The sequence below is a fragment of the Crassostrea angulata genome, chromosome 2 (assembly GCF_025612915.1).
Source record: "Crassostrea angulata isolate pt1a10 chromosome 2, ASM2561291v2, whole genome shotgun sequence".
NCBI lineage: Eukaryota > Metazoa > Mollusca > Bivalvia > Ostreida > Ostreidae > Magallana > Magallana angulata.
In genome coordinates this window covers 80,437,769-80,450,384 of record NC_069112.1, presented here as the reverse complement: position 1 = coordinate 80,450,384, position 12,616 = coordinate 80,437,769, and the positions used below count along the sequence as shown (strand labels likewise).

Here is a 12,616-nt window from a genome sequence, read left to right as displayed (position 1 = left end):
ACACATCTACCGGTACATACAATCAATCACTTAAACGCATAAACAGTTACATGCAATCATGTACTTTTACGCACATACCTTTACACACTATCGCACACTTTAACACATATACTTTAACACCCAATCACATACTTTAATGCGCATACTGATACACACAATCAAACACTTTAACCGAATATACCGTTACACGCGATCGATCGCACACTTGGCTCATAACCGTTTATTGCAATCACGCACTTTAACATAAATACCATTACACGCAGTCACAAACTTAAATGCATATACTTATACTTGCAATCACACACGTAAACGTTTATTCCACTACACGCAATCACACATACCGTTGCATACAATCACACACTTCAACACAAATACGGTTACACACAATCACACACTTAACTACATATATCATAACAAGAAATCAAGTACTTTAACAGTTATACTGTTACACACAATAGCACACATTAAGGAGCGCGGCTGTACTCCTGCTCTATTACATTGGTGCCCAACAACATGACCCACGTGGAGAGGTTTAGAGAGGCTCATGTGAGATGTCTATGGAATAGAAATCTTCAAAAAAGGGGGGATGGATAGTGTAATAGTGAATATATAAATAAGGGGGAATAATGTAATGGTGTGTATATAAAGGCTCTGTACTGCCACGCTCCTTCTAGCACTAGCCAGTGGGTTAACCCTTTAGCTCAGTCGGCAGAGCGTTGGTTTTTAAACTGAAGGGTTCCAAGTTCGAGTCTAGTTATGGTCCTTCCTCCTCTTCTATTACAGATGCTAAGGTGGAATAACACACAAGGAAAAAGTTACTCAAATTAACAGGAATTTTTTTTTTATAATGAAAAATATAATAAGAAATAAACTGTAAAAATGTTTTTAAAAATAAGAGAAAAAATTGCAGTTTGGGGATAAAAAAACTAATATCTTAATTAATTATTACAGTAAGTAACAGCAAAAGCCCCTGCGGGATTCGAACTCAGGATATACAGATGACTAGTCCGACACGTTATTCACTCGGCTTTGAAGTATTTTAAATGTTTCAGTCCATAGAATCCTTTTAATAAAAAGAAATGTCGTTTCGATCAGCGGTCAGTCATTTTGTGATGATGTGTTATTCCATGTTAAGTACTTTGTATGAACGACATACTTATTTGATATGCACGCGAAGCAGAGCAGTACAGTATGTGTATGTGATATACGGATATCTTTCTTGGAAATTCTTTCAAAGAATAAACCCTTATTTTATATTCATTTGGTTGTAGTTTCCTTTATTTATATTTACATAGATATAATTGTAATGTTTAGACGATGCATTAAGCTATGTTGATGTCTGTGTCACCTGAATGCTTCGAATGCCTGAATGTAACTTTCTCGACTGAAATATACACCCCAGTGGCAGTGAAAGCTGAACACCGCTCGTACGTAGACACCATTACACAGTACCGTACTTGGTAGGTAAACCCTTCGACTTCGTTAAACCCGATTGCAAAACCGAGACTCGAGCTCGTGGCCAGCATGTAGTATTCCTTTCGTGGTATTTGGATTTTATGCATTAAGTTCTTATTCTATGTGCATATTCTGTATGTAAATATTACATTGACCAATTTATTTGATGTTAGTATTGTCCTTGCTTGAAAAAAAAGTGCGTAAACTTTCATAACTTCATCATGATCGATTACCATGTCAAATCAAGATGTACGTCCACACTGGTGAGTACTAATTCAAGTACTTTAAATTGTAGTTTGGTTGTAGGGACAGCAGTGATGAAAGAAAAATATGTCGGACAGTACCTATTTACAAGCAGTGGTATGCTTTTAGGAGCGATCAAAACTAATGCGCGACCAAATACTTACATGTATATGAATTCGTGTCAGTTTTACAACAACATACAGTAGCTGCATCATCATGCAACACACAGTAAAATGTACCTTATACATTAACAACAACAGACAGGAGCTGTGGCACTATGCAACACAGAGTAGGACATGCCTTATACATGTACATCAACAAACAGGAGCTGTGTCACCAAACAACACACGGAAGGATATACCATATACATTAACAACAACAGACAGGTGCTGTGTCACCACACAACACACAGTAGGATGTACCTTATACATGTACATTAAAAAACAGACAGGAGCTGTGTCACTATGCAACATATCTTATTTCCACTGCAATAGGAAATGAAACCAAAAACCTGAAAAATAAGACGAATTATAGCATACAATTATAATTTGTTAAATAATTTGAAACTACTGCTATAGCGGACGGAATTACTTCAAGGAAAAAAAGTATGAAAAATTAGCTTTTTCAAACAAAATAATTATAAATCAACGACCATTTGATATTATCAATTTAGCTTTATTAAAAAAACCCATATAGGCCTACATGAAATACATTTTAGCTACGTGGGGCCACTAGGCTATTTGCCCTCTTTGCACCAGCTCTTAATTAATTCTGCCTAGGGAGGGAATCGAACCCTCTTACGTAGCAAATCTGTTTAGATTATCTCCATTATTTACAACCAACCTACTATGAATATGTCTTACTTGATTGTTTTTATGCATACATTAATTTGTCTCAACTAGGCATGAGTGCTTGAACTTTTTATTTCTAACGCCATGGTTCTCTACGTTAGCATGTCTACTGTATAAATGTTATAGCCCTGCAAATCGAAAGAGTTTCAAGCCCTTACCCCTTGTAGAGCTGGACTTAATTTACAAGATCTAAAAAAAAAATGCATGCTTAATTTAACCATTTAGAAACCATGTGGAATTCAACGATATTATAAGCTCCAACAATATCTGGTACAAACTGGATCGCATGTAAGCCTTAAGACTTTGTTATCTCCTGGAGATGATACTCAGATTACGAAATCCAGTACTTCTTTCACCAATAGTTTATTAACAATCGTGATCGTATATACATGTATATAGTTAAAATTACATCAACTAAAAGCAGCCCAAATCAAAGATTCTGCTCAACCTCATTTCATATGGGTATATATAAGATTTTACTTATGATGGACAGTTCTGACTAGTTCGGCCCATTTACGACGATCATGAGTGAACATTTAGTGTTCAAAGTTAACATTTTTATTTTATTTCTAAATAAAGTAAGAAAACTGTCAAAACTGCCAATCAGAGAGTACGGATGCAAAATTTGAGTCTCCGAATCCTGAGTCTCGGAGTCCCCCACCTAGGTACGAGGCATCACTTACTCATAATACGTTCATTCATACATCGCATAAAGGGTTTCAAAGGTTAATATATAGAATATACAATACATGACTCAATATAGAATACCAGAGCTATCGTTGCAGACACAGAATCGCCAAATATGACACTTGTTTTTAAACTCTCAATTTGGATATTATTATGCCCGTATTATTCACCTGTTTTCATAACATCATTTAGGAGTACTAACGTAGTGCTACAAGAGTCAGAGAGTTCATTATGTTAACTATCATTAACACCATTCAGTGCGCAGTATCTAGGTATGCATAAGTATCATAGTGACCATTATGTAATACTAGCAATTCTAGCATGGCTATCTGTTTACACGCAGGAGTCTCAAAAACTTAGATTTAACGAAGGATTCTGAATGAGATTGATTTGATATTGATTTGAATTTTCAATTTGTTAGTTGTTCGAATGAGACGTAGAATTTAGACTTTAAAAATTCTTAATCCGTGAAATTAATTTCCTCTTGACTTGTACATGTATCATCGATACTTTCCTTATATGTAATACCATGTGTACCTTGAAATGAAATCAGATATAATTCTATAAAATACAGAATGTTCTATCATTGGACAATGTAAAAGTAATATTGAGATCTTGGTAGAGGCTTGTCCACAGATTATTCATAAAGGAGGGTTAACATTGCATCCTTGACCTACCGCTTACAGCATTAACATTATCAAACAAAAAGGACCTTATTTTTTTACCCACTTTTTTTTTTGGGGGGGGGGGACTATAGAACCTAAATAACTATTAAAGATCAGTGATCTCTTACAATATGTAAACCTGTTTACACCTGTTATTCAAGTAAACAGTGTGCATGGAGTAATATTATATTTTAAAAAATATAATATTTAAATACCTGTTATGTTCAATTAGCAGGATTTAACACCCCCGTTCATAAAGTTGAATGAATCATATGATGTGATGATTCATAAAAACATTCAAACGAACGAAGAACACAGTCACAGAGAGGTTTATCGATCGTGTTGAATGTTTTGCTGAGTGAACTAAGGCAGTAACAAAAAAAATACTAATTGACCTGTCTGACTCACTCAGCAGCTTGGTGAGTCAGAGGGGGAAACGAATAGTGTTTTTTTAGTTTTGTTTATGAAAGACAGAGATTACATATTGTTGAATCTGTTATTTGTGAAATTATTACGAAAGCATCTTGATATATTGTATAAATTTGTTTACATAAACCAGAATAAAAAAGAAAGAAAGATGAGGACCCACAGTTGTCGTAAAATAATACTGTATCCTGTTAATACACTTACTCTTTAGGGGATCCAGATGTTTAATCTGATAACCATAAGAAATATGGTTGTCGTAATATAATACTCTATCCTATTAATACACGTACTCTGTGTGGGATCTAGGTGTTTAATCTGTTAACCAGTAGATCTATGGTTGTCGTAATATAATACTCTATCCTATTAATACACGTACTCTTTAAGGGATTTATGTGTTTAATCTGTGAACCATAAGAACTATGGTTGTCGTAACATAAAACTGTATCCTATTGATACACGTACTCTTTAGGGGATCCAGATGTTTAAACTGTTAACTGTCAGAGTTATGGTTGTCGTAATATAATACTCTATCCTATTAATACACGTACTCTTTAAGGGATCTAGGTGTTTAATCTGTAAACCAGTAGATCTATGGTTGTCGTAATATAATACTCTATCCTATTAATACACGTACTCTTTAGGGATTCTAGGTGGTCATTCAGTTAACTTTTAGATCTATGGTTGTCGTTATATGATACTATATCCTAATAATGAACGTACTCTTTATGGGATCTATGTGTTTAATCTGTTAACCATAAGATCTATGGTTGTCGTAATATTATACTCTATCCTGTTAATACACATACTCTTTAGGGATTCTAGGTGTTTAATATGTAAACCTTCAGATCTATGGTTGTCGTAATATTATACTCTATCCTAATAATGCACGTACTCTTTATGGGATCTAGGTGTTTAATCTGTTAACCGCCAGATCTATGGTGTCGTAATATAATACTATATCCTATTAATACACGTAATATTTATGGGATCAAGGTGTTTAATCTGTAAACCATTAGATCTATGGTTGTCGTAATATAATACTATATCCTATTAATACACGTACTTTTTAAGGGATCTAGGTGTTTAATCTGTAAACCAGTAGATCTATGGTTGTCGTAATATAATACTCTATCCTATTAATCCACGTACTCGTTAGGGATTCTAGGTGGTCATTCAGTTAACTTTTAGATCTATGGTTGTCGTTATATGATACTATATCCTATTAATGAACGTACTCTTTATGGGATCTAGGTGTTTAATCTGTTTACCTTCAGATTAACTTTAAAATAAAAAAAAATGAACTCAAAAAATTCTTTGTAAAAAGCTATAGAAAAACATAAATTGTAAAGTTAATATATAAGGAATGTTTCTTTAGTAAACTATTGTAGATGCATGTAGCTTTAAAAATCAAACAAGACATATGGCACGTTGCATAGGTAAACGACATGGTCATTATACGTCATCAAATCTTCCGTAGCGCCGCTTTGCGGACGTAGGGGGATTTAACCACGTGATCACTTAGTATTACACCATATCACGACCTGTTCGGTTTCTTTCTCACCTTTGCTGTTGCTACCGCGGAGCTATATCCGGCGAGTTCCAACAACTGTACCTCGTTGAAGGCGTATTCAGAAAGTAGTTCCTCGTTCATTTTCTCGGCCTCGTCTTGGCTAAAAAAAAACATGGAGTGAAGCTGTTTAAGGCTGTTTTACAAAATTATTATTTTTGGATCGTCGATGTTTTGCGGATTCCTATGTTTAACAGCTTGGAATCAAATAAACTTTTAAGAAAATTAATGCAGATAATAATAATAGACATATATACATGTACATATGGCATTCAAGTCCCCTCTTTAGATATATAGATTGGACCATCTTTATACTAAGATTTCAACATAGAGGTAAGCGTCAGTGATCTTACATAAGCTATGATTGAGTTAAGGTTATAAATAAAGTTGTAACGCGTTTTTAAGGATCATTTGTTGTTTGATGTTATGAAGTTATGGACTTCCAGCCTAACAGTTATATTCAGGTCAAAGTTGTATATTGTCTTATAACCTTTTTATCCTCATATATATTAAAGATCCTCGACACCACGTGACTTCTACTGTTTATGACAGTACGTCACAATATGGCGACTTTAACCCTGTATAAATTGTTGATATATAGACAGTTGTTGTTGTCTATCTCTGTAGCCCATTAGTTCTAGCTTTGATCTACTGACATGCAGGTCCACAGTTTGAAAACTGGGGGAAATTTCGTTTTCTTGAATAGCGAAAAAGAAGATGGGTGAATAAGGCGTGTAAGCTGCCTTTATGAGGATAGATAAGATATTTTAAAATTAAAAGATCAACAAATCCCATAATTTCTTTCTACATTATTGAAAACAATGTATATTTACCATATCAACGATTTATAACCCTCACATAAGTTAAATATTTGGAATAGGTTGATTCAAACTGGTGTGTGCTTGCCAAAAACCTCCAAATAGTATCATTTTTAGAACTTAAATGCCTTTTATTTTATAGAGTGGGTCTGAGCTCCATATTTGTTTCATAGTCTATATAAGGTTTAAAGGAAATCAAACCGATTTCAATCAACGAAAACTTGGAGAGATGACCCACTAAACTTTAAAAACGTCATTTTGTATCGCAAAAATTGAACGTTTTAGAAAATAATGCAAGTCCGTAAATTCGTGGTTGAAGTCGCGTATAGCATTTAGCAATGGAGTTTTGTTGTGACTGAAATGGCTCAGTGGTTAGAGCAGCAGACATTAGTTGACATTATAAAGATAGGGGTTTTAGGTTGTGGTTCGATACCACCTAACCTTTAGAATTTTTTTTATTTTTTTTTTACCGTTTCTTAAAATATTCAAAACTTAATATAGTTAGATATTGCACTTTTGTAAACATGTATTATAACATTATCTAGTATATTTAGTTGAAACAAAAATTAAATTTGAAATTGTATTTTACGACTAAACCAAATGGGCATTTGCGCTATCTTGTTCCCTCATCTTCTTTTAAAAGTTTTTTTCTCTCCAAAACTTGAGGTTTTTTTCTGTCATTTTCAAGTCGAACACATGTTGGAAATCCGTATTGTTAAGTAATTTAGAATGTTGAGTTTGTGTGCAGAACTTTTCCCAGGGGTGCGAGGACCCTTAACCTCTTCCTCGATATTTTATTTTATCCTTTTGAGGCGCGCCTGACAATTTAATGGTTGTTCTATTATTCACCCTCCCTGGTAGAGAGAGTACATTCTGAAACACAAAACGACCGGACCTAAATAATGCATACACGTTAGATAATGGAATTAATATGAATGGAATCTATAGATTTCGTCGATCCTATAACACTGCAGTCTGTGTAGGTAATTCAATTTGTGTTAAAGGACCGACGATATCCAAATAAAAGTAATCTGATTTCATATAATCAATGGTCAATATACAACATGGCTATAGACAGGATTTGTCCAATTTTCTTTTTGTGATATCAAAAACTAAAACTTACAGTGTGGGATTCATTAAGCCAAGTGTGTTCCTAATTCACTTGTGAATAAACATATCAATTAATTCACAATAAAATAAGAATTGAACAGCAATGTTTAAAAGTTCACTTTGTCGGTCATGTTTATATATCTCGATGAACTTGTTAACAATGATGTTTTTTTTTCTAAAAAGGCAAGTCTGTCAGATTTATTAACATGCCTGAAATATATAAGTTATATCAGCCCGTGCGGTGATCAGTGTGACGTCAAAATATGACCTCTTATTGCCATTAAAGATAATCTTGAATATATATCTTTAGGGACATGATTTTGAAAGTTTTCCACGAATGTTGGTTTGCTTCATATTTGCTCCATTTTTGTCGTTTTACTTGTCTTATGTGCCCCTGTTCTGTCAGACGACCTAAGGCAGAATATAAGCGTCTTCTTTTTCTTAAATTGAGGAGGCCGGGTGGTTAACATCTTCCTTGTTTTTTAGATTTGATTTGTTTGGCTATAAACTACACTATGTATTATTTAGTAATAAAAATATTAAGTTTTAAAATTTAAACGCTTTTTATCTTTTTATACATAATCTTCTTCTTAAAGAGATTGAAATAATCTAAAAATGACCACGGACATCGAACCCTCTTAAACTATTAATAGAGACGTCTACTCTGCTTCTTGTCTGTTCCCCTATCGGAACTTCTCAGGCCTTTTCTGCAATGCTCGTAAAATCTGGAAATCCTCGAGAAGTTGCGTGGTCTGGTGCAATACAACGAAAAAATCAACTAAGTAAGAAGCCGTTATAAGGAGCCGTTATAAGAAGTCGTTATAAGGAGCCGTTATAAGGAGTCGTTATAAGGAGTCGTTATGAGGAGTCATTATAAGGAGTCGTTATAAGGTGTCGTTATAAGGAGTCGTTATAAGGAGTCGTTATAAGGAGTCGTTATAAGGAGCCGTTATAAGGAGTCGTTATGAGGAGCCGTTATAAGGAGTCGTTATAAGGTGTTGTTATAAGGAGCCGTTATAAGGAGCCGTTATAAGGAGTCGTTATAAGGAGTCGTTATAAGGAGCCGTTATAAGGAGTCGTTATGAGGAGCCGTTATAAGGAGTCGTTATGAGGAGCCGTTATAAGGAGTCGTTATAAGGTGTCGTTATAAGGAGCCGTTATAAGGAGCCGTTATAAGGAGTCGTTATAAGGAGCCGTTATAAGGAGTCGTTATGAGGAGCCGTTATAAGGAGTCGTTATGAGGAGCCGTTATAAGGAGTCGTTATAAGGTGTTGTTATAAGGAGTCGTTATAAGGACCCGTTATAAGGAGTCGTTATAAGGAGCCGTTATAAGGAGTCGTTATAAGAAGCCTGCCTAAGGAGTCGTTATGAGGAGCCGTTATAAGAAGTCGTTATAAGGAGCCGTTATAAGGAGTCGTTATAAGGTGTCGTTATAAGGAGCCGTTATAAGGAGCCGTTATAAGGAGTCGTTATAAGGAGCCGTTATAAGGAGTCGTTATGAGGAGCCGTTATAAGGAGCCGTTATAAGGACCCGTTATAAGGAGTCGTTATAAGGAGCCGTTATAAGGAGTCGTTATGAGGAGCCGTTATAAGGGGTCGATATAAGGAGTCGTTATAAGGAGTCGTTATAAGGAGTCGATATAAGGAGTCGTTATAAGGAGTCGTTATAAGGAGTCGTTATGAGGAGTCTTTATAAGGAGTCGTTATAAGGAGCCGTTTTAAGGAGTTGTTATAAGGAGCCGTTATAAGGAGTCGTTATAAGGAGCCGTTATAAGGAGCCGTTATAAGGAGTCGTTTTAAGGAGTTGTTATAAGGAGTCGTTATATGGAGTCGTTATAAGGAGTCGTTATAAGGAGCCGTTATAAGGAGTCGTTATGAGGAGCCGTTATAAGAAGTCGTTATAAGGAGCCGTTATAAGGAGTCGTTATAAGGTGTCGTTATAAGGAGCCGTTATAAGGAGCCGTTATAAGGAGTCGTTATAAGGAGCCGTTATAAGGAGTCGTTATGAGGAGCCGTTATAAGGAGCCGTTATAAGGACCCGTTATAAGGAGTCGTTATAAGGAGCCGTTATAAGGAGTCGTTATGAGGAGCCGTTATAAGGGGTCGATATAAGGAGTCGTTATAAGGAGTCGTTATAAGGAGTCGATATAAGGAGTCGTTATAAGGAGTCGTTATAAGGAGTAGTTATGAGGAGTCTTTATAAGGAGTCGTTATAAGGAGCCGTTTTAAGGAGTTGTTATAAGGAGCCGTTATAAGGAGTCGTTATAAGGAGCCGTTATAAGGAGCCGTTATAAGGAGTCGTTTTAAGGAGTTGTTATAAGGAGTCGTTATATGGAGTCGTTATAAGGAGTCGTTATAAGGAGCCGTTATAAGGAGCCGTTATACGGTGTCTGGCGAGTATCGATGTTTACAGACAGTTGTTTTGTTATTCGATTTATTAGTGCGTCATTGCAAGGAACCGAACAAAATCTAATAGCGGCGTAACATGAATCCTGTAAATGCTTCATTCTCCATTATCTGACAAATCAAAGAGAGATCAAGAAATGGAGTGAGTATTTTAAGTAGAAGACCGAAAGCTGATTGCAGCAATACATGGATCTTAATACTTAAATCTGCATTATTTGACAAATCGGAGAGAGAGAGAGAGAGAGAGAGAGAGAGAGAGAGAGAGAGAGAGAGAGAGAGCAAAACTAATTTTCGGACACAGACTACGATTTAAGAATGACAATGTCTCTCGTTCTCTATTTCTTTTTCGTTCTCTCTCTCTCTATCTTTCTTTTGCATGATCTCTTTGTTTCTTATCCTATCTTTCCATTTTCCTTTTTATGTCAATTCAAACGCCTCTCTAACTGACTATCTCTGCTCATATGACCGTTTTTCTCTCTCTCTCTCTCTCTCTCTCTCTCTCTCTCTCTCTCTCTCTCTCTCTCTCTCTCTCTCTCTCCAGAGGTGTGTCAACAAATGAAACAACAATAAAACGCCGTCGCAATAAGTACAATAAATATATACGTATTTAAAGACAGGTACCAACAGAAATCAATCAACAGGCAATAAATCTATCAATCGATACATACTCGGCCATTAACACGTGCGGCTGTGCGCTTTGTCTATAAACAAGCAAGGTGCTTCTCACAAATATTTACACGTAAAGACCCGAGGGTCTCCGAATCACAAAAATAACGCGTCTAATTATGAAGACTTGGTCTTGGTCATATTAAGACTTTTTAAACCTTCTGAACAAGAAGAGCTCATTATAAAAAAAAAGAAAGACATGTTTTGATGAGATTAAATTCAAAAGCCCAAAGTCGTTTGATCTGTTTCACTTAGTTACAGTGACGAATATACAAATCATGCTCAAAATGTGTTTTTTTTTTACTTGAAGATTACCTAACAGACGCAAACGATTTTTGATTTCTTTCTTCATTATTTAAATAAATTGACACTAAGACACTTACGGAGACAGGATAGTCAGTAACACTAACCAGTAAATTAAAATCTACTTTTAATCTCTCTCTCTCTCTCTCTCTCTCTCTCTCTCTCTCTCTCTCTCTCTCTCTCTCTCTCTCTCTCTCTCTCTCTCTCTCTTTCAGATGGTCAGTAACACTAACCATTAAATCTAGTTTCAATTTCAAGATATGATTAGTTAAGCTATAAACTATTTTCTAATAAAGAAAAATCCACATTTTATACATTTAAAATGTTGTTATTTTCCTATATTTTCAAACAGAGCTCTTTTTCCAAAGGAGATCAATAAAGTCTTAACATGTCCACGACATCGAGCTCTCTTAAGGAGACACCGTATGCCGGTTACTTGTACTTGCCCCCTGACGTCATCGATCATCATACCGGTAATATCGTAATAACTTGAAAAATCTCCATTTTAAGAGGTTTCTGTAATCGTAGCTATTTTTAGACTTTTATACTGGGTCCTATTTGAAGATATAGAAACATATTTCCTATTTTAAAGCAAATATACCAGTAAAACGTTTTCTAACAAAAAAAAGTTTAAAGCCTAAAACATCATTTTTAAAATTTGAAGGAAAATCTAATATCTGTATTTTTAAAACTCTGCGTGGATGGGGGTATACGGACTCTAGACCTTTTTCTTGATCCGCCCATGGTACATGTTATATATATATATATATATATATATATATATATATATATATATATATACGACAATCCTGTATAAGGTCAACACTGCGTCGGATAATCATAGCATCAATGTCGACCCGGAAGAATGTCAACACATCGGTGTTGACATTGTTCCGCACCCTTCTGGTTTGGTATGATCTGCTTACTGAATGTCGTTTTTCTTGTTATTATTCGAAAGATTGACATTTAATTGTAAAAAAAACTTTGCTTTGGTTTCTTTAAACTTATCTGCTTTTGTGTTTTTATCTTTGGAAGGAGGGTACCCTCATAGGAAGTATATATCGCCACCTTGATAATCATAGTGAGAATGTCGACACGCATGTTTTTTGACTTTCTTTTAATAATTCTAACTATATAAGAATAAAGGAATGAGTGCATGCGTTAAAGTAGTAAAGAATTGATATAACCTGAAGATATCACAATGATTTTTTCAGTAGTGTTTAAAAGACTTCGGAATTTCTATTTTAACAGGCTCTAAAACCGGCATTCAAACTGTATATACATTTTGTGACGTCAGGCGGTTTATTTAGCTGGAAAACAATGGCGGACTAGGCTAGTTCGCTTCAGGAGAATTTTTGTTGTTTTCATGAATTGTGCAAGTTCAATGGAGTATTTTAGGGCTACTTTTTGTTCATTGGT

General features: G+C 35.1%; 2 protein-coding genes across 2 annotated transcripts in view; one reads left to right on the top strand and one right to left on the bottom strand.

Annotated features, from left to right (window-relative positions):
- Positions 1-12,616, top strand: part of LOC128171011 (uncharacterized) — a 511,120-nt gene that overhangs the window by 181,290 nt on the left and 317,214 nt on the right. The gene's annotated exons all lie outside the window — the stretch shown is intronic.
- Positions 755-12,616, bottom strand: part of LOC128171034 (NAD(P)H-hydrate epimerase-like) — a 172,640-nt gene continuing 160,778 nt past the window's right edge. Inside the window, exons 2-3 of the mRNA XM_052836800.1 lie at positions 5,889-5,997; positions 755-805 (exon numbers count right to left, since the gene is read on the bottom strand). Coding sequence (XP_052692760.1) covers positions 755-805; positions 5,889-5,997 — 160 coding nt within the window. The remainder of the gene's footprint in view (positions 806-5,888; positions 5,998-12,616) is intronic.